The sequence below is a fragment of the Triturus cristatus genome, chromosome 5_2 (genome assembly GCF_964204655.1).
Source record: "Triturus cristatus chromosome 5_2, aTriCri1.1, whole genome shotgun sequence".
In the NCBI taxonomy this organism is placed as follows: Eukaryota; Metazoa; Chordata; class Amphibia; order Caudata; family Salamandridae; genus Triturus; species Triturus cristatus.
Window position 1 is genome coordinate 134526026 of NC_140588.1, and position 20905 is coordinate 134546930.

The following is a 20905-nucleotide window of genomic DNA, read 5'->3' on the forward strand; positions in this document are numbered from 1 at the left end:
GAGGTGCCCCCTTAAACCTAACCTACAATCCACGTCTGCTCTGAGGCTGCCTAGGCTGCCACCCATCAGACATGTTGCTGGACCCCTGGGTAGGAGAGCCCCTGCTCTCCTGGGCCTGCAACAATGCACATCATGGGCGAGGTGCTAAATGTCCTCCCCCAGGATGGGCAGGGGGAAGCTTCAAAGGCATGCCGCCTCTGAGCTTCCCCAAGCCCCTGCAACCCCCCACTCTGGCGGGAAGCTTTGGCCGGAAACCCCAAATAAGGACAGGGGATGTGCCAGCCTGCCAACCCCACCCCTCAGGTGGGGGAGGCGAGGTGAAGCACATCTCCGGGCTCTCGCCATCTTGAAGGTGGGGAGCCCTACCCTATCAGGACTAGGCTACTGCCCCCCTCCCACAGGAGAGAGGCAGGATAGGGGGTGTACCCACCCCAGGACAGGAACCCATTAGTCCCTGCCCTTCACCTACCTGTAACGCCCCTAAATCTAGTATTTAGGGGCACCCTGAAGCTTCCTTCCCCAGATTCCAGATTCAAAACTACAAAGAGCAAGAAGAAAGAAGACCTGCCCTGCAGCTGCTAAAAAGAGGAAGACACCAACTGCTTTGGCCCCAGCCCTACCGGCCTGTCGACCCTCGAACCTGCTCCTGCTCCAACCCGGCATCTCTTGTGGCCAGCAACCTCACCAACCCCGGAGGACCTGGCTACCTTTTGGCTCTAAGCCCCTGGGACTCCCATGAGTAGAGGCTCTACTCAAAACCTACCTCTAATCCCTGGCAGCAGCCCGGAACCGCGAAACCAGCACACTCTGCACCAGCCAAGCCTGGCCAGTGCCGGAGTGAACAAAGATCCCGAGGACAACCCCACGGCGACTGTGACCCCGAGTCCGGCACCCAAGGACCTCCCTCGACACTCCTGAAGAAGCCTGCAACCTCAGAACAAGGTGCCCCCCCTACCGCGATCAACAGAGGGTAAGATTTCCCGAAACCAAAAGGCACCCCTGCACGCGGCGCCCCGCGGCCCCCTGTGCCCAATCCCAGGGTACCTACCTATCCTCCAACTACCCAACTTACCTCTCGAAGTGGTGGTGGCACCTGAAGAGTCCTCGTCCCAGAGCTTGCAGTCTTTTTCTAAACCGGAGACTTCCCATTGAAATCAATTGAGCGCCCGAAAGGCTCAAAAGCACTCTGCACCCAGCCGCCCGAGTGGCCCTGGCAGTGAAAACTCTAAACCTACCTACTTCCTCACTTGCCCCGAGTAAATGAACAGGAGCCCAGCTCCCACAGCCGTGTGGCTTGCCAGTCAGCAGCCACCAACCAAGGCCCCCCTTTCCCTCATAGGATAACATTGGGCCTAACTCGCTCTGCACCCGGCCGCCCTAGAGTCGCTGAGGGTGAACCAACTGTACCTACCTGACCCTGGGGACCCCTGAGTCTATGCCCAGAACCTCAACTCTGCCAGTCGAGTACTTACCCTTAAACCGCTAACTCTATTTTCCTCATAGGGTAACATTGACTGGCTTTTTCCTGAAATTTCTTTTAAGTGTGGACTTTTCAAATCTTAAAATATTCACCAAAAATCAGCCGAGTAACGAAAACTAAATTACTCACCTGCTCTTAGGTGAGCTCCCGGTGCTGGATCTTGGTGCCCAGCACTGACTCTGAAAAATACTTACAACTGTACTTACCCTTAACCCAATTTTCTTCCATAGGAAACCATTGACTGTTTTTCTGTGAAATTTCTTCTAAGTGTCGATTTCTGCAATCTTTAAATATTCTTCAAAAATCGTATAATATCTGAAAACGTAATTACTTACCTGTTTTGGATAAAGGTCCCAGTACTGTGTCTAGGCACCCAGTACTGGATTACAAAAGTAACGAGAACATACTGTACCTGCAACTTGAATTTTCTTCCATAGGGAATCATTGACTGTTTTCTTTGAAATATTTTCTAAGTGTCAACTTTTAAAATAGCTAAATATTGTTTAAAAATCATTACAGTAATTAAGTCGACTTTCATCAATTGATTCCGAGTACTGACCCAGGACTGAATCTTGGATCCAGTCCTGGAATCCCAAAAGTGATCTCAAAAGTAATCTGTTGCAAATAACTTGAATTTACCATTGAGCTCAATGCATGGTTGTGTTTAAAATAGAGTTGCCTACTGCAACCACTTGTAACTGTTTACAAAAGTCAATTGCATATTGCAAAAGTATTTATATGAAACATCTCATTCTGAGAAAGTATATTTTAAATCCAAGTGTTGGTTCTAAAATAAAACAAGCCTATATATAAACCATTGGCCTAGAGTTCAGTTATTGAGAGCGTGAGACCATTTGCTGACTGAGTGTGTACAACAAATGCTTTACACTGTCCTCTGATACTGCGTTACTGCTCGACCAAGCTACCACTTGAGAGTAAGGTTATATCTAACTTTAACCTCTGTCAAACCCTGGGGGACTGTGGACTCTGTACACCCTGTACCTATTAAGGAACAGTATATACAGAGCCACTTTCTCACATTGGTGGATCAGCGGTGGGATACAAACTTGCATTTGTTGGACTACTTGGTTACCATCTGATCACACGACAGAACTCTTAAAAATTGCCTTTAGAATTCCGATTGGTCTTTTCCAGTTAGAATGACTCAAACAAACCCAGCTGTTAGTGACAATTGTAACATGGACCTGGTGGAGGAGCTCGACCTCACACCTTACTTACACTGGTCTTTCAAGGACTTGAGGTCCTTATGCAAACTTAAAAATGTACCAATGGGTCTGCATCCAACCAAACTAGGGCTCCAGGAGCTCTTGGCTGAGTATGCTAAGGACCACCCATCTGAACATGGTGATGGCCAGTCAGATGAGGAAGGGGAAGCAGAGGAGGGTGACAATAACCCCCCATACTATCCCCTAGGGAGGAGAGGGCACCCATACCCCCCAATCCAAGGATTAGCATCTGGGCACCTAGAGACTACACATATATATATAAACCATTGGCCTAGAGTTCAGTTATTGAGTGTGTGAGACCATTTGCTGACTGAGTGTGTACAACAAATACTTTACACTGTCCTCTGATACTGCCTTACTGCTCGACCAAGCTACCACTTGAGAGTAAGGTTAAATCTAACTTTAACCTCTGTCAAACCCTGGGGGACTGTGGACTCTGTACACCCTGTACCTATTAAGGAACAGTATATACAGAGCCACTTTCTCACACAATCTCAACATTTTGAAGGGAGGAGCACAAGTGATTTATCAATGGTTAGCAGAGGTACAATGCACATAGCTCTATAGCCAGCAGAAGCAAAAAAGAAAATCGAGGCCGACCCTGCAGAAAGGGCACATTTCCAACATCTACTGTGTCTACAAACCAGATTTACCGCCTAATTGTGATTGACATGTGTATTAAATATATTTTACCAGTGAATCTGGGCGTATTAGTAACAGTTGTGAATGCTTTATTTTGTGTCAAAGTAGCAAAAGAGTAATCAATTTAATTGCCATAGATAAGCAAAGCAATTCAAGTTACCCAATTTTCTAACCAAAACTTTCTGATGGACACACCCCCTGCCACCGCCCTTCTAAAGCACACATTCCCAGACGGTAAAAGCAATAATTAATACGTCTTGAGACGTAGGATGTAAGAAGAATGAGAGCTGTATTGGTAAACTAGTCCTAAAGTTCATCATTTGTACTTTAATTCTGTTGTAAAAGGTAGCCATTTTTTACCAATACCACAAATCTAGCATTCAGAGCAGTTCGAGTCTAAAAGTAAATAATAGAATTTACGTACTTTCTGCTGCAAAGTACTGTAGCAAATTCTGAAGTATTGGATTAATTCAAGAGTGCTTTTTTAAACGGTTTCTACATGTGGTGGGTTTTAGGCAGATTAGGAAAACAAATGCTTCGAACGAATGATTTCAACCATGTAGAAGTCTCTTCCAGCCCAACTAAAATGTAGCATTTTGCCTACTCGCATCACTCAGTTCTGAACACAGCCAGGAAAACTTGGACATAACTAGGTTACTATGACACCGAAATCTTAGAGGAAACACCGTGTTAGGATATTCTAGGAATAGGGAAAAAAGTGTGTTTACCTTCTCGCTGAGCCTTATGAGAAGCCGATCCATCATGAAAGGATTTTGTGCATTCCAGCAAACAACTTGCAGGCCTTGGCAAACAGTCACAATGAGGGAAATGTTCCTGTTTTGTACAAAAAAGAAATCTTGATCAAAAAGATTTGAAAAAGTATAGTAAATAAATGGAGCTAAAGATCAATTAGTGTTTAAACAAATCGAATAAGTTAATTCTTTTGTGGGTCGTACTTTCAGAGGGTGCAACATGAATCTTACTAGCAGTCATTAAGTACTAGGATATCAACTAACCAATTAATGTTGAATAGTGATCCCATAAACAGTACACTACCAACCTGCTACATTAAGCTAAACAAGAAATTCCACAACTGTTAGTCAAGCAAAGCTTTTCAAACAAAATATTTCGAATTTTACGACATCCTCCAATGCTCAAAGAAAAAAAACAAATTAAAAACAAACTGTAAAACCAGTATCTTGTCATGGATATCTTTAAACTCACAACAATGACCACCACCAACTACACAAGGGATTACAGACCACCTATTCTTCAGGGAAAAAAAGGGTTTTTTGGGGGTCGCTTAATTAACCTCCCTTTCGGACACCAAGTTCAAACATCTTTTCTAGGACTTTAGCACAATGTTTTGAGCGATGGATGACTAGTTGGTGTCTCATCTCAAAGAAACAGGTCAATTTTCGCCCAAGCTATTCAACGAAAAATATCGCCATTTAGTTCTCGGAGGATCAGAAAGCATGAAGAACAGTCAAATGGAAAAATTTGCTGTTTCACTGATCACGGTGCTGCTTTTAATCTGCTGGCTTGTAATCTAATATGGTGAAAGTCCCAAGTGTTTAAGATACATGAAGGCCTTTTACATATGACATAGTATCTACATATATAAAAACTGGGCCCAGGTTGATCTCAATGGTAGTAGTGTCTGAGGCCTAAAGCAGGGTTGTGTCTTGGCACCTTTGCTCTTTAGCTTGTTTTGGCGAGGTTTCCTAAATTTATATCGGAATTGAACTCTTTGTCCTGGAAAATTGGCTCTGCCCTCATACCTCCGTCTCATGTATACGAATGACCAGATACTATAGAACCATGAGACTCCAAAGGAAAACAAGCATTGAAAATGCGATAGGTCTCGCCTTTGATTAAGTCAAAGCCATTTGCTTTGTTAATGGTATTGTATAGCAAAGCAAATGGCTTTAACTTAATGAAAGGCGAGACCTATTGCATTTTTAATGCTTGTTTTTTAGGGCTACTATTGATTACATGAGGCTGGCAGTTTAAGCTCCAGCACCTTAATTACCCAACTATCTTTATGCATTTACGTCTTTTCTGCTGCGTGAGACAGGTATGAAAACGTGTGTATCTGCAACAGAGTTAAGTTTTTAAGATAACTGGCAACAGTCAATTTGACTATGCTCCTCCACGACCTTCAACCCCGTGCAGCGCTATCGCAGTGGCATCTCCCGAGCTGTGGAAATGGCTAATTACATTTCCAGAACTGAACGTGGGCGCTTTGTAACATTTCACTGCAAACATACTACAGGCTGCCAATCAGTCGCCGTGTCTCACGTTACAGTCACTGCCTATCACCGAGATGCTGGGTGTTCAGCCATGACTTTCATCAAGCAAAACACTGCTTCCTGGGCCTTGAAGTCTTGGTTTTTTTTTTTTTTTTTTTTAGAAACAAGTGGGCTAATGTACCGGAAAATAACGTTTTGCAAGAGGGAAGCACAGGACAGAAAAAGTTGTGGCATTTAGTTATCGGTTCGGTTTGTCCTACTTGAACAGATAACAATTACCGAAAATATAAAGTGGCTGGCTAACCCCTTCACTGCCTAGTTCAGTATATTTACATTTAATAAAATGCATTTTGGCTGTGGTAGTTTCTGAACCAACACTTCGCCTGTAGCACCGCTCGAGTTATAAAGTTAAACAATGAGGAGTTTTGGACGAGAAACCGCGAACACTGTCGAAATCCCAGTCAGCCCAATGGAACGCGTAGCAGAAAGGATTATGGTAAAAACTAAAATCGCCGCTCAGTTCGAATCGTGGGTCTTACATAGGATGCAAATAAGTGCTTTAGGTGCTGTGCCCTGCTACCCTCATGTTTAAGACTCAATACATACCACTGGAAGGCTGCCATTAGATGAAATAGTTGAAAGAACTTCCCAAGCCTAAAAGAACTGGAGAAACGAAGGCGCTCCCGCCCTATCCCCAAGGTGTCGCATGGAGGGGGTGTGTCTGGTCGCCTCTGGTTCACCTATGTCTTATAGGGGCTGCCGGCAATCCCAGGCCGTGAGCGTGAGAGACAAAGAGCTCGGGCCTCCTGCATACACTCAGTGATGCATGGGGGCCGCCATCTTCTGAGCTCCGTCTGCCTCACTGCCTGCGATCTCTCAGAGTCCAACCGCTGCTCTGGAGGCGCCTAGCGGGAGTCGCAGGGAGCTCTCCACGCCACAGCTAGGCTGGGAAAGGGAGCAAGGTCACCGTGAAACTCTTCACACAACTCCAAATAATACCGTGACAAAACGAAGAGAATATACTAAGCAAGAACATCATATTGTTTAAATGAAACAAAGCAGATCCTCATACATTACACAATAGAACGCCGCTGGGCCACTATTGTAAAACAAAAAGCGCACTGAACAACAAGCCTTGGCCCGAGGGAGGTGGCAACAGGAGCACGCAGCGGCACATTTTAAACAAGCTGTCGGCGTTGTGTGAAAAACAGTGTGTCCCAGATAATGAGGGAGTGTGTAACGCCGCAAGTGAGATCCAATACCGCTGGGCGGGTCCAAAGGGGGACAGGGTGGCAACCAGGAGGGATTTAAATGCCTCCGGTGCAAACATTGCACTGCCTTTTGCATAATTTGTAACGCCAAACGACGCACACGAATGAAAACTCCAGGCGGAGCAGAGACACTGCTTCGGAATCCGTATCGATTCCAAGAAGCCCTCGCATGGCGAGAGCAGCGCATGGCCGGCTTTCGCCAAGCCGAGACCTAATAAATGATCTAGATATATACTGGTCTCTTAATGGATTCACCTCCAATGGTTTAAAGACAAAAACTCAGATTTTCTCTTCCAGACCGAAGAAACGTTAAGGATTTCTGCATAATTCTGCTCTAGAGAACCCACAAATTCTCTTTGTTATTTTTTTTATTGATTTTGCAATGCGACAAATACAACATGAAAATCAAGACATTCACTCACCCCATTTCGTCCCAAGATTCGGGCATCATATTAGCAATATCCTTCAAACTATGCACCCTGTATAATTCAACTTTTACCCTACCCAATCACATGAGGTAGTTTCGAAGGGTCATCCAATCGACTGCTGTACCTTTCCTCTGCCCTTGGTGAGCTGGCATCTCCTTAGTTTCCCCTCCTAGTAATAGTCATGTCCCACCCTCCCCATATTTTATCAATTTCCTCGTTCACTCTTTCCCCTTCTAAATGTCCTTTTCCGTCATTCTGCAGAATTCCATGTCTATCTCCCAGTTCTGATATGTAGGGGACACACCAGACCCCCCCCCCCCCCCCATCTCTGTGCTCTCTCTCTTATGTCCACCATACAACCCAGGTTCACTAAACATTTTCCAATACTGGGAGTGGTCGGTTGGGCCTCATATCCCCAGTAACGTCAGAGTAGGCCGCATCTCCAGGAGAAGCTCCCTCTGTCCCTTGCAAGGATTTCCCAACCAATTCTCAGCAAGGCTGTATGCGATGGCAACTCCATAGCATGTGTAGGAAGGTTCCCCTCCAGCCCGCACCCAATCAGGCAGTCTGCATCCCTCGTCCTACCAATTCTATAAACTAGAACGCATATGTAGTAGACACAGTCTAAGATCTTGAGCTGGATTAAGCGGAAACACAATTTTATTGCTACCATTGCAGGGGACTCAAGCTTCCCGCAAGTCATCCTCGTCCAACTCCCCAAGATCATGTTCCCAGGTGTTCTGCAATTTCAATAGGGGGGCCTGCTTGTTTCTCATTACCGTCCCATATGTCAATTATATCAATTTCTCGTCCACCCGCCCATCCAAGAGCCTACTTTCCAAAGGGGAGATATCTTGCGCTTCCTCATCCAGAGACACACATTCCTTATGGGTGTGCCACAGTTGACAATAGTGCAACCACTGCGTTTCAGGCATGCTGTATTCCTGCTGCAACATGGCAAAGGGGACCACCCCATTTGAATCCTACACGTCTGCCCACGTAGAGCGGCCAATATTATCCAAGCTCTGAAACCCTCGTAGAGCCACGTGTCTTAATTTAGCACCATTCCACATTGGTGTTTTTGGTGTCAGCCAACGGCTCCATTCCGTTTCTCTAATTAGTCTCTTCCAGGTATCCACCACTACTTCCGCCACAGGGCATACTCTGTGTGCCTATCTGCCCCCATTTAGAGCATGTAGACAACATAGTTCCCATCGCCAGACTGTCTTGCCAAAATGCAGGGTTAGTATAATCTGCGTACACCTAGTCATATACAACACTTCCTTGCACAGCTTCAAATTTCCGCACATTTGGTAGTAAAAGATCTCCTTTATACTTGCATCTTTGAACGATTCTCATGGCCATCCGACGCAGCCTGCCCGAAGCAGTGTTTACACGAGTGAATACACCGGCAGTAAAATAAATAAATAAATCCACCCAGAACCCTGTAAGCACTGTTCTGGAGTACATACCGAAATCTGGGGCGGGCTAGCATCTTAAACATCGCAGCCTTCCCTATTAACAAGCGCTGCAGTGACTGCCAATGTTTTACATCTTGCTCTAGTCTTGGGAGCAGAGGTCGTAGTGACAGGGCCAATTCCCTTCCCTGTGCTGTGTCCACTCTCCCACCAGAAATAATAATGATTTATCCCAATAACGGCAACCCCAAAGTGGTCCTCAAAAACGCAAAACAAAAACCCACAACTTATCTAGCGTTGTGGTCACATTTGTCAGGCAGAGTAAGATATCAGCGTATAATGATATGCGCTCTTCACTTCCATCTCTGCCTGGTCAGCTCCACACCTGCACTTCTACCCGCACCCACTCTGCTAGCGCCTCAATGGCAAGGGAGAACAGCATTGGTGAAAAGTAGGCATCCTTGATGAGTGCCCCTCCACACTCCAAACTCTAGACAGCTGCAGCCTTTGATTTGCACTCTTGCTCGAGGTCAATCATACAGCAGTCTGAACCACCAAAGATATTTGGGGCCAAATCCCACTTTAGCCAATACCCTTAAGAGGCAAGTCCATTCCATGTCCACTGCATCGAAGGCCTTATTGGCGTTCAGCAAAATATTACCCTTCCGGCTGGTGACATAGCTGCAGCCACGGTATTGTGTAACCGTGTCAGGTTTAGCTTTATTAACCAACCAGGCATAAAGCCCTTCTGGTCCAGGCGCACAAGCTACATTACAACCACCCTCAGTCAGATTGCCAGGAATTTGGCCAGGATCTTAATATCGGTGTTCAATAATGAGATGGGACTAAGTCACATCCATCTTCAGGTTTCCCTGCCTTCAGAAGTACCACCGCCAAGAGCATGTAGTCCAGTAGCTCTCTCTTGGAACTCTGCCACAAAGGCTGGGTGAAGAGGGGCTCCTGTCCACTTATGCAGTTTCCAAAAGAATTCTATTGAGAACACGTTCGGGTCCAGGGCCTTCCTGGATTGCATATGGCCTATTGCAGAGGAGATTTTCTCTATTGTAATGTCTGCCTCAAATTCTCTCATGTGGTCCTCACCCAGTCTTCTCATAGGGCAGTCTGCAATGAAGGCTAGTACTTCCTATTTGCGATCCCGCAGATGGAAAGCATAAAAGGTTTTGAGGTGTCTGAAAACAATTATTCTATCTCGCAGCTCTCTTTCACCATTATGCCGGAGCACACTCTTATTTCCCTAACATGCTACCCCTCTCTTTCCTGCCGATTTATGTGAGCAGTTTACCTGTCTTGTTACCCCCTTCATCTATTCTCTTGTTTTGCCAAGCAGGCCCCTTTTGCCTTTTAACTGGCTGCTGTCTGATACTCTGCTGTCTTTAAATCCATGGCTCTCACGCCAGAGGTGGCTGGTATCTCTGCATATGTCCTTTCCAGTTGGATCAGTTCCCTATCCAGGGTACCCAGCCTAGCAAGTCACTCCCTTCTGCCTCCCACCACCACTGTGATTAGGACTCACCTGAGCATGGCCTTGTATGTCTCCCAGAGCACGACTGGGCTTTCCACAGAGTCCTCCCTTTCCTTGAAGTAGAGCTTGGATGGTTTACCTAGGCTTTTAACTTCTTGGACATTGTGGAGAAGCACCAGGTTTCCATTTCCCACATCCCTTTGGGTTTAACACCTTAGTATTCAGGGTCACTCACAAAGGCGAATGGTCGCTGATGCCCCAGGCTAAATATGTGATGTAACTAAATCTGGGGAGAGATTCACAGGTTGTGAAGAAGTGATCTAGTCTGGAGGTACCTGGTGGGCTAGTTGGCCCCCATGGACCCTCAGGATTGACGAGGAACTAATTCCCCAACTAAAACCGCGCCACAGGATGTGTGCACACATGTGCACTGCGGCCCGGCCCCACCCTCACCACTGTGCAAACGCACCCCGTGGCGTGTTTTGAATTGGGGAATTAACTCCCCTTGAATACTGAGGGTCACTGGGGTGCAACTAGCCCACCATCTACCTCCAGTAAGCGCCACAGAGCTGCGTTGCAGAGGTGTAAAAAGGGGCGTGGCCTCAGAACACCTCTCTGCAACGCAGCCCACTGGTGCATGCTGAAGGTTCCTGGTGGGCTAGTTGGCCCCCAGGGTCCCCCAGTATTCAAGGGGAATTTGTTCCCTCTCTGCAAACGCGCCAGGGGGCACGTTTGCAGAGTGCTGCAAAAAGGGGGCCTGGCCTCCGGCGCGATGCCAGTCTTTTTCTTTATTTTAAGAAGGGGGGGGGGGGGGCTGTGTGCCGCCCTTCTTTTCCTAATATTTCGGCCCTGGATACCCCACCCCCCAGGGCCTGCTGCCAATTTTTTTAAAATAAAAAATTGGGAAGGGAGCCCCCCCCCCACCAGGCCTTAATCGGTCCCGCGGACACCATCTCCCGGGGCATGGACTTTTTTTTATATAAAATTATTTTGTAGGGGGACTGCGTTGCCCCCCTCCTTAGGCCACTTAAGGCCCCGGAGACCCCCCATCTCCCGGGGCTGGCCCTCTCTGTTGGGGACCGTGGGGGGGTCCCTAATCACCCATGGTCAGCATTGCTTTTCCACATGGGGAGCTGCTAAGATGCAGCTCCCCGTGTGGAAAAGCAATTTGGTTTGAATTTTTCCTGCTCTCTCTTTCAAAATTCAAACCAAGTTTGCTATGGCAGGGCGGGAGCCGCGAGGCTCCCGCCCCGACATAGCAAACTACAGTGTCCTGGGGGTGGGCACCCCAGAACACTGCAGGAACCAGTTCTGGGGGGTGGCAGCCCCCAGGGCCATCAAAGGCCCCCTCCTCACATTTTTAAAGCCCGGGGGGGTGGTGGTCCCCGGGCCGGGGGGGGGGGGGGGAAATTCAGACCCCTGAATCTAAATATTTAGAGCCCCGGGGAGGTGGCGGTCCAACGGGCGTGTGGGGGGGCTTGAGCCCCCCACACAGGGTATTATTTTTAAATTTTATTATTTTTAAGAAAAGAGCCCCGGGGGTAGTGGTCCTCGGGGGGGGGGGGGGGGGGTAGGGGGGGCCGAGAGCCCCCGCCATTCTTTTCTGAAAGCCCAGAGGGGTGGCGGTCCGCGGGGCTGCAGGGGGGCCGTGAGCCCCCCGCCATTCTTTTCTGAAAGCCCCGGGGCTGTGGGGGGCCATGAGCCCCCCGCCAATCTTTTCTGAAAGCCCCAGGGGTGGCGGTCCCCGGGGGTGGGGGGGGGGGGGCCTGAGAGCCCCCCCACCTAATGTAAAGAAGCCCCAGGGGTGGCGGTCCCCAGGGCTGGGGGGGGGCCCGAGATCCCCCCAGCTAATTCAAATAAGCCCCAGAGGTGGCGGTCCCCGGGGCCCCTCTGGGCCCCCCTTTACACAATAAGTATTGCCCCCGGGATTTAGGCCGAATCTCGCCTTTTTTTTAAAAATGTTTGATTGGCCCTGGGGGTCCTTGTGGGACCCCCGGAGCAGGCCTAGGGGGTCAGGGTGTTTCTACCCTGCCCCCTTTATGCGAGGTTTTTTCTGCTTTCTTGTGCCTCTGTTCTAGCGAGGCACAAGATGGCTGCCAACACTTCCTGGTTTGGAGTGTTGAGAGCCAATTAGCATACAGCTAGTGCTCGGCAGGGTGCGCGGATCCACCGCTTCCATAGATATGTGATTTTGATTTTCTCAGGAACTACTGAACGGATTTACACCATTTAAGAAAAATGCACGAGTGTTAACCAAGGTCTACCTCTTTGCCAATTTTGGTGTAATTTCGTTCAGCAGTTCGGGCTGTAGCTGCGATTAAAGGTTTCTATGGGAAATTGCATGGGGAAAACACGTTTTGGGACCCCCCTTTTTTCTCGGCTACCGCTTGACGAATCACCCCGAGACTTTCAGGATAGGACCGGAACGCCCCACCAGTTTTGAACATTTCACGAAGATTCGTCAACCGGCGCCAAAGTTATTCCAAATAGAATGTTGCGGATTTCCTATGGATAATAGGTCCTAACTATAACTACCTACTGGCGACTGCCAGTAGGATAGATAAATATTATATATATATTAATTAGAGTTTTATATAGCGCAAACTAGACCAGAGACATCGGGTATCAGAGCGCTTTACATGAGCACCAGTTTCGTTACAGAAACGAACATTAATTTTTGTTAGGCAGGGGGAGATTAAGTGATTTGCCCACAATCACAGGATGTTGAGCGTTGTTGCAAAGACTCGAACCCGGTTCACCAGCTTCGAGGTCGACCTCTCTAGCCGTAAGGCTACATCCTCTCCCAACAGCTTAACAGCTTGTACAATAGTTGCCATGTACACAGTTAAAGAGGAACGCTCAGTGGCACCTATACTCGTGCCTGTGAAGCCTCATTTATGCTGCGCGGGTGAACCATGTCCAGCGTGCTTATGGACCCAGTCTCTGACTTGTATTGCGTTTGCAGTCGGTGAGGCGCGACATGAGTCCACAGACGCCTCAGACTCCACACAGGTCTGTATAACGATAACAGTCCCCTGAGCCAACACTGCAGCTTCGAGTACTAGGTCACAGTCCCCACTTCATCTTGCTGCACATCTGTGTCCACGGACGGAAAGGTGAAAACTTATGTCCATATGCCCCAAAACTGTGCGCCTTCCACCAACCCTATAATAATCAGCTTCACGATCCACGTTGGGAAGGGTGGGATCAAACAGTACTTATACTGAAAAAACTGGGCTGGCAATATCCCCTTACCGCCATTTCAAAATGGAGGGCATTCATCTCCTTCGAGATATCCTCCGACCTCACGATTGGATGGTCTGCCTGGACTTGAAGGACGCGTATCCGATGGTCCCAATTTTTCAGCCACATCACCGATTTCTTCAGTTTGCCTACCGTCATCAGGTTTACAAATTCAACGTTCTTCCTTTCGGTCTCTCTTCAGCGCCCTGGTGCTTCACCAAGGTGCTCAAGCCAGTAGTGGAGTTTCTAAGGGCTCGAGGGGTAAGACTGATCGTTTACCTAGACGATCTTCTCTTGATGGCAGCCTGTCCACGTCTTTTGACGGATCAGCTACAGATAACAGTGACTGTTGCAAGATCTCGGTTTTGTGATCAATGGGAAAAAAATCCCTCCTTCAACCCGCTCAGACAGTCACCTTCTTGGGGTTCGTCAGACTCCACCTCCTCTACTCTAAGTTTGCCAACCAAAAAACTGGCAAAGATTCGCCACGAGTTGCGACGGGTTCTGACCAGACAGCGAGTGTCCCTTTGTCACCTAGCTCGAGTGGTAGGACTCCTGTCGGCTTCAATTCAGGCTATCTTTCCGGGCCCGCTCCACTACAGGGCCCATCAGCGTCTCAAGGCGTATTTCCTTCAGAAGGGGTATCCATACTCCCACAAAATCCTCTTGACCAACGATGCTCGAGAGGAGATCCAAATGGTGGTTAACACACATGGAAGCATAGAACAGCAGAGCAATCTTCGGTTCCGTTCCAGATTTGATTATCGAATCAGACGCCAGCAGACTCGGTTGGGGCGCGCGTTGTGGAGACCTTTCTACGGGGGGCTTGTGGTCACCCGAAAAACAGAGGTTACATATAAATTGTCTCGAGCTTCTGGCAGGCTCGTTTGCCGTCAGATGCTGGACGAGAGATTCGGTGCAGTCATGGGTACTCCTCAAAATGGACAACATTTCAGCAGTCTGTTATATCAACCACCTAGGAGGCACCAAATCGAGGGCTCTATCGGACCTAGCAGCAAGTTTCTGGCAATACTGCCTGGACAGTCACGTTTCTGTCACAGCAGAATACCTGCCGGGCCGCGACAATGTGGAGGCAGATTTCCACTCACGCCACTTTCAGGATACCAGCCTGTGGAAGCTGGACGACTGTCTTTGCGTCCCTTAACGGCCTTTGGGGTCAGTTTACAGTGGATCCATTTGCGTCCCGCCTAGACCATCATCTCCCGAAGTTTTTCAGTTGGAGACCCGATCCCCGGGAAGCAGCCACAGATGCATTTCTCCTAGATTGGAGCAAAGAGCGGGGCTATGCGTTCCCTCCTTTCGCGATGATCACCCGCTCAACAGCGCAAGTCCGCGGGCAGCGAGCGGAATTAGTCCTAGTCACTCCGCTTGGAGGTCTCAAGTGTGGTTTCCAGTTCTTCTGGAACTTTCATGGGATTTTCCAATCCTACTCCCCCGGTTTCCACATCCTCAAGGATCCGTACGGCGCTCCTCATCCTCTAGCGTCCACCAACTCGCTGTGGCTCATGGCGTGGAGGATTTCAGGGGTAGATGGCAAACCCCGGGCCTTTCGCGAACGGCTGAGGAGCTCATTTCCAAGGCCTGGGCAGACAGTACGATTAAAAGATACAAGTCCGCGTGGGGCAGATGGTCCCGTTGGTGTTTGCGAAGGGGTTTCGATCCCCTGGTTGCGGACGTGGTCCACATCGTGAACTTCTTAGCGAAACTTGCCTCAGACGGAATGGCCTATCAGTCTATTAACACTTTCAGGTCGGCCATTTCCTCTGGCCATGTCCCGGTGGGGGGATCCTCTGTGGGGGGAACACCCGTTGGTTTGCAGACTGTTAAGAGGTATCCGTCTTTCTTTACCACCGGAGCCGAGGTATTCAGCTTTATGGGATGTTAATCAGGTCTTGAATCTTTTCCTTTCATGGCAGCCTAATAGATTTCTGTCCCGTAAGGAGTTGTCAGCTAAACTTGCAATGCTCCTGTGCCTGGTGTCTTGCCGGAGGGTCTCTGATGTGCGCGCACTTGTTATCTCCAGTCACATGTTCACTCCGGAGGGAGTGACGTTTACCCTTTTACGCCGTACAAAGTGCCACACAAGGGTCATCTCATCCAGAATTTTCGGATTCTCCGAAGCTGTGCGTGGTTCGCTGTCTTAAAGCGTATGAGGAAATGACAGATGAGTACCGTCCTCCTGGAGAACGTCAGCTTCTCATTGCGCTCCGGAAACCCTTTAAGGCGGTTTCCTCGCCCACCATTGCTAGATGGGTTCGTTGGGTGATGCAAGAAGCAGGCATTAGCCTCAGACATTTTGGAGCATACTCGGCAAGAGGAGCCATGGCGTCTAAGGCATTTGGTCTGGGTGCTCGCTTGGAGGACATCCTCAATGCGGCAGACTGGTCCTCAGATTCTACCTTCAAGCGTTTTTACTTCAAGCCAATTCTAAATATGGCTCATTTGGTTGTGGGCAAGCTTTAAACAAGCATAATCCTCGCCTCCAATCCTGACATAGAATGAAAAATTTCCTAGCTATCGTAACGGAAAGTTTCAATTCTATTAAGGACTTGGAGGCGAGGATTATCCCGCCCTATGCTCTTGGAAGAGATCCCTCCCCGTATGGAGGTAGGTATGTTTACTTTTCCCTATGTTGGAAACTGTTGTTGCTTTCTCATGAATGATGCAAAGGATGTTTGTATTGTATTCTTTCCTGAAAAGATGATACCTAGGGTTCTATTTTCCTCTGGTAATACGTCCTTGTTTGTTTCACGATCAGAGACCCACAAACAGGATTCCTGAAGATGATGATTTGGCTGTCTTCGCGCTCCGAAAGAGGAGGACAGGACACTAACAAGGGACTATATGATTCCTGAGGAGCCCTGATTGGACACTGTCTCTGTCATGATTGGTTGTTGACACACTGTTTTTTATGACTACATTTTTCCCTACGGTTCATGGGAAAAGTAGTTTTGTTAGTTTCTTCCAACGCTGCTGTTTAATAAAGTGAAGAAAGAAGGCATAATCCTCGCCTGAGAGTCCTTAATAGAATTGAAACTTTCCGTTACGATAGCTAGGAAATTTTTCATTATCACTCATTTGATTGCTGCATTACTGAAGGATTTCCTTGCCCATCAATGCTAGTCCCTCCCATAGGGAAAATCCCCTTTACCATCCTCTTGCTTGGCTGACTTGTGTCCTTTCACTATAGACTTTTAGGGAACTATTTTTTTTCATAGTTAAGCACTTCAGAGTGCATGTGTTTTGCAGCTCTCCAACACTTAAAAATTAACATGGTCTCTCTTCCCCATAAAACATACCCATAACCCTTGCTCTGCATTTGCTCTCACCAATGGCTTCTTGCTCTCTTTTGCTTACATATCCCCTGTACTCCATGTTAGTGTTTCACTTATGGGCTGTTCTTACAAACTCAATACCTTCAACTGCTCCTTCATTGTCCCCTTTGGCTTGCGTGTTTTTTTTTTTTTAATTGTATTTATTTTAATTAGTTAGGGCCCTACACCCTTTCAGCCTTGTGGCCTATAACTGACAAGACGCTTTTGGCTCTGGGTGGTAGGCTCTGCTGGGACAAAATGGGTGGGGGTCTAGTGTGAGGGCCGCAAAGTATTACCACAACCTTCGCCAACAGCCTCACCATAAATAAAGGAGTGATTTCCTGGGGCCAGAATGGTCTCTTGCAGATAACACTGGGCGAGGTGAAAGTGAAACACGATGGCCTCTCACGAAGAAAAGAACAACATTAAGGATATACTCAGCAAAGCTCTCAATAAAAAGCAGGAAATGCACAAGGAGCAGGGCACGGGCAAAGGTGACAGATTCAATCCCTTGCTACAACAACTGTCACAGGGTCCTTCCCTCACACGTGCATGGGTGGAGTGGATAAGAACGACCATGTTCCTCAGCCATACAATGCAAGTTGTAAAACTCGCACTTGGTACAAGAAACTGTTTAAACACCTGATCCAGATGGCAACATACAATGCGTACGTCGTTTATAGTCAGACCACCAAAGGAAGACTCATGTCTTTCCTTGACTTTCAGTTGTCCGTCATTAAAATACTTACTGCTACAGAAGCAGCAGACTCCATATGCTCTGGAGGATGTGGCAAGGCTGCAGGATCAAAACTTTGCTGATCGCATTCCTAAAACAGCTAAAACGCCTCGACCACGGTGTTGTAGTACAGTCTACTCTAAGCAAGGAAAGAGGCAATAGAGTTGCGTTTACTGTCCATCTCAGCAACCCTGTTTTTTCCTACTTATTTCATGCTGTACCATACAAAAACAAGTATTGGTAATGCATCAGTTTTGCCTATGTAATTAATAAAGAGCTGTTCATCGACCCACAGAAGGAATGAGCTCCCCGACAGATAACACGGGAGAGGAGAGGATGTGGCGCAGCAGCCAGAGCTGCTGACTCGCGAGTTGGGGGTCCCGGTTCGAGTCTCAGCTGCACCGCCCAACATCCTGTGATTCAATGCAAATCACTTACTCTCCGAGTGATAAATTGTTAAATAAATATGCTGCAAGAGTAATGAAAATATAGTTCCACCAAAGCGGGTGTTAACAGTATTTCGGCGGCAGGAAAATAAGAGAAGTAGACAAGGAACAAGCATTGGTAAATGCAGGAAAATATGATACAGCCAATAGAAATGGAGGAAAGGTAAGTGGCACGCACAGGAACCAATGAGACATGCCACGAAAGAGGCAGGCAGGATGCAAGTCTTAAGTTTATACTAAAAACAATAGATTTCTTAAGCACAGCGCAAGCGTGGTGCAGGAGAAGCCTAATGATGTATTGTAGAATTGACTGAGATGGAGCGACCGTTAGGTGTACCTCTCAATGGATGCGCATGAACACCTATGTCAGTAAAAAAGGATAGAGGGGACAGTTTCTTGCATGATGGTGATGTTCACATTTTCAGTGGCAGGACAATATACATTTCAGTATGTATCAAAATTAGTGCCGACGACAGTGCTCAGCCCGTGAACTAATATCTATAAAACAACGAATAGATTCCAAAGTTGCATATGATTTTATATCAAACTAACATAAGCACAGGTACTGTCTGTTCATATACAGTGTCTCCTGGCAAACCATAACATGTTTTGAAAGCAACTTAAGGGGGAAATGTTGAAGATTCGACCTGTAGATAGTCTTCAGGTCTTATCAGAAAAAAAGTCTTCTCACTCAACTTCCCTAGAAACTGGGTAATCTTGAGACCTTCAATAACTTATCCTATAAGCAATACCTGCAAGAATACTTCAAGACACAGAGTGTACAATGTATACCAGGTTGCTCAGTTAGTTGGACAGTTCCAGTGGGGTAAATAAATTATTCAGGAAAAGTACACGTTCGTATTGTGGAGAAAGTGGTCCCATCAACACATAGAAGAGTATTCCTAGACAAAGCCAACAATGCAAAACAAATCCTCAGACAGGCCGGTAGAGGTAAATGGATTACTCTGGAAAAGCACACTTTTGCATTATGTCACGCCTTCGCACTCGGCCGGATACTAAATAACTACCCAACTCGGCAGATTACTCCAAACCATACAGAACGCAGCAGGGCAGCCTCTTTCCTCAGCATCCCAACACCACACAACCAGCACCTGAAACAGCTTCAGTGGCTCCCAATCCACAGCTCATTTCAAACTTCTGTAACAAACATTCAAAGTCTTATTATACAGCACTGGTCCACCATACCTCAATACCGACTTAGATTTCAGAAACCTTCCAGGCACCTTTGCTCAACATAAGCAGCACCAGAAAAAGAAAAGACTTCTCCTATTGGCTCCACAAGGGCGGAGTGACGCGACTCTATACATATGCATTGTCCCTAATAGTAGTGAGTTCTGCGCGAAGTTAAACACTTGGGTCTTCGACTAGGTTACTCCATGGATCAGGCCCGACTGCTCTTGCATCGGTAACATGATACCTTTCAGGTGTTGGGCGCTATACAAACAAGCACTGGCATAGCCAATAGGTCTCGCCTTTGGGACCTTTTAAGTGTTTAGGTAGGTCTATTGGCTTTGCCAATGTTTGTAAGCTATGTTATAGAGAAGTTAAGTATTAAAATTGTTAAGAGCGGTCACTGTATTCCGAGGTTTCTTTGGCAACAGGAGAAACAATGTAACTGCATCGCAGAGGTACATAGCTGTAGAAACAATTAAGGAAATATATACACGTATAACTACATAAATACACTAGTCAACAATAAGCGGATCTGCCCAGAACATATATCAAACGTGACTGCCTGCCCAGAACATATATCAAATGTGCTTCCTTTAGTAAGTAGTGCAAATTGGAATATAGATGCACAAATTGATCGCGCAGTCAATCCATCAAATATCTTGCATAACCACCCACATCCAGCGGTTTTAAGATCATATATGGACTTCTCTACAAGAATGGAACGAATTGCTGGGTGATACATCGCCATACGAGAGCTCTGTGAACAGTTTTCGGCAGAAGCGACAAATGCGCAACATGGCGACTCCCTGCGAGTCACTCTCACGGTGACGATCTCATGGAGCTGTAGGCACTGCTGAGGGCTTGGCAGGGCCTCTGTACGGTGCTCTGATAGCAGAAAGAAGTGAAAGACCTGAAAAAACCCCTCCGCCCAAACAGACGCGGAGTCACTTGTGTAAAACTGACCATCTCAAAAGTCAAAAGATATCCACACAAAAGAATGTGCCCCCCAGTTTAAGTCCTCAAAATACTGCCCCACATGCACATTGTCACCGAAAGTAAACTCTTTAGAATACACGGGCCGACAAAAGATACACCGATAAACCGGAATGCAATCTCCACAAGCTGCACACACACAGTTAAAAAAGAACCACACAAGGGATGCACAAACCCGCACACAAAATAAACATGAATAAGTGAATCATGTCTCATAAACGAGACACATAACACCCCTCCATTAAAACTGCATAGAAAATATTAACTCGCAGACAAACGGCAGTTCAAAACAATCCCACAAAAGATCTACGACATATATTCTCTCCTCACCAAATATGTACACAGCTATGCAGTAACAGTCACGTATGACAACAGCCTCAACAGAACACAATACATAAACAAAACCACCAAGGCTTAGGAAATTAATGAACGAGGGTTGGTGTATAAACGCTGAGAGTTGCATGAATACTTGTCAGTATAAAGTTCCCGTGAAAGAATACGAACCCCATGTAAAGTAATCACTCTAGCCACATATGCAAATTGTCAGTAAAAAGACGCACAATCTTTCACTAAAGGCTACTGCATACAGTAAAACCAGACACTCTGGCAAACATCTTCCAGGAAATTACACCCCATGTCACAAATACTCAAAAACGGCCTCTCCCCAGAGAAAGTCATCAATGCGATCCGAGCCATTTGCCGAAGAAGCACAACTTGTGGGGCACAAATGTGGAGCA

General features: G+C 47.1%; 1 protein-coding gene across 2 annotated transcripts in view; it reads right to left on the bottom strand.

Annotated features, from left to right (window-relative positions):
* Positions 1-20905, bottom strand: part of ZCCHC2 (zinc finger CCHC-type containing 2) — a 233224-nt gene that overhangs the window by 204509 nt on the left and 7810 nt on the right. For both annotated transcript variants that reach the window (XM_085606904.1, XM_085606903.1), the window contains exon 2: positions 4098-4203. In XM_085606904.1, coding sequence (XP_085463030.1) covers positions 4098-4203 — 106 coding nt within the window. The remainder of the gene's footprint in view (positions 1-4097; positions 4204-20905) is intronic.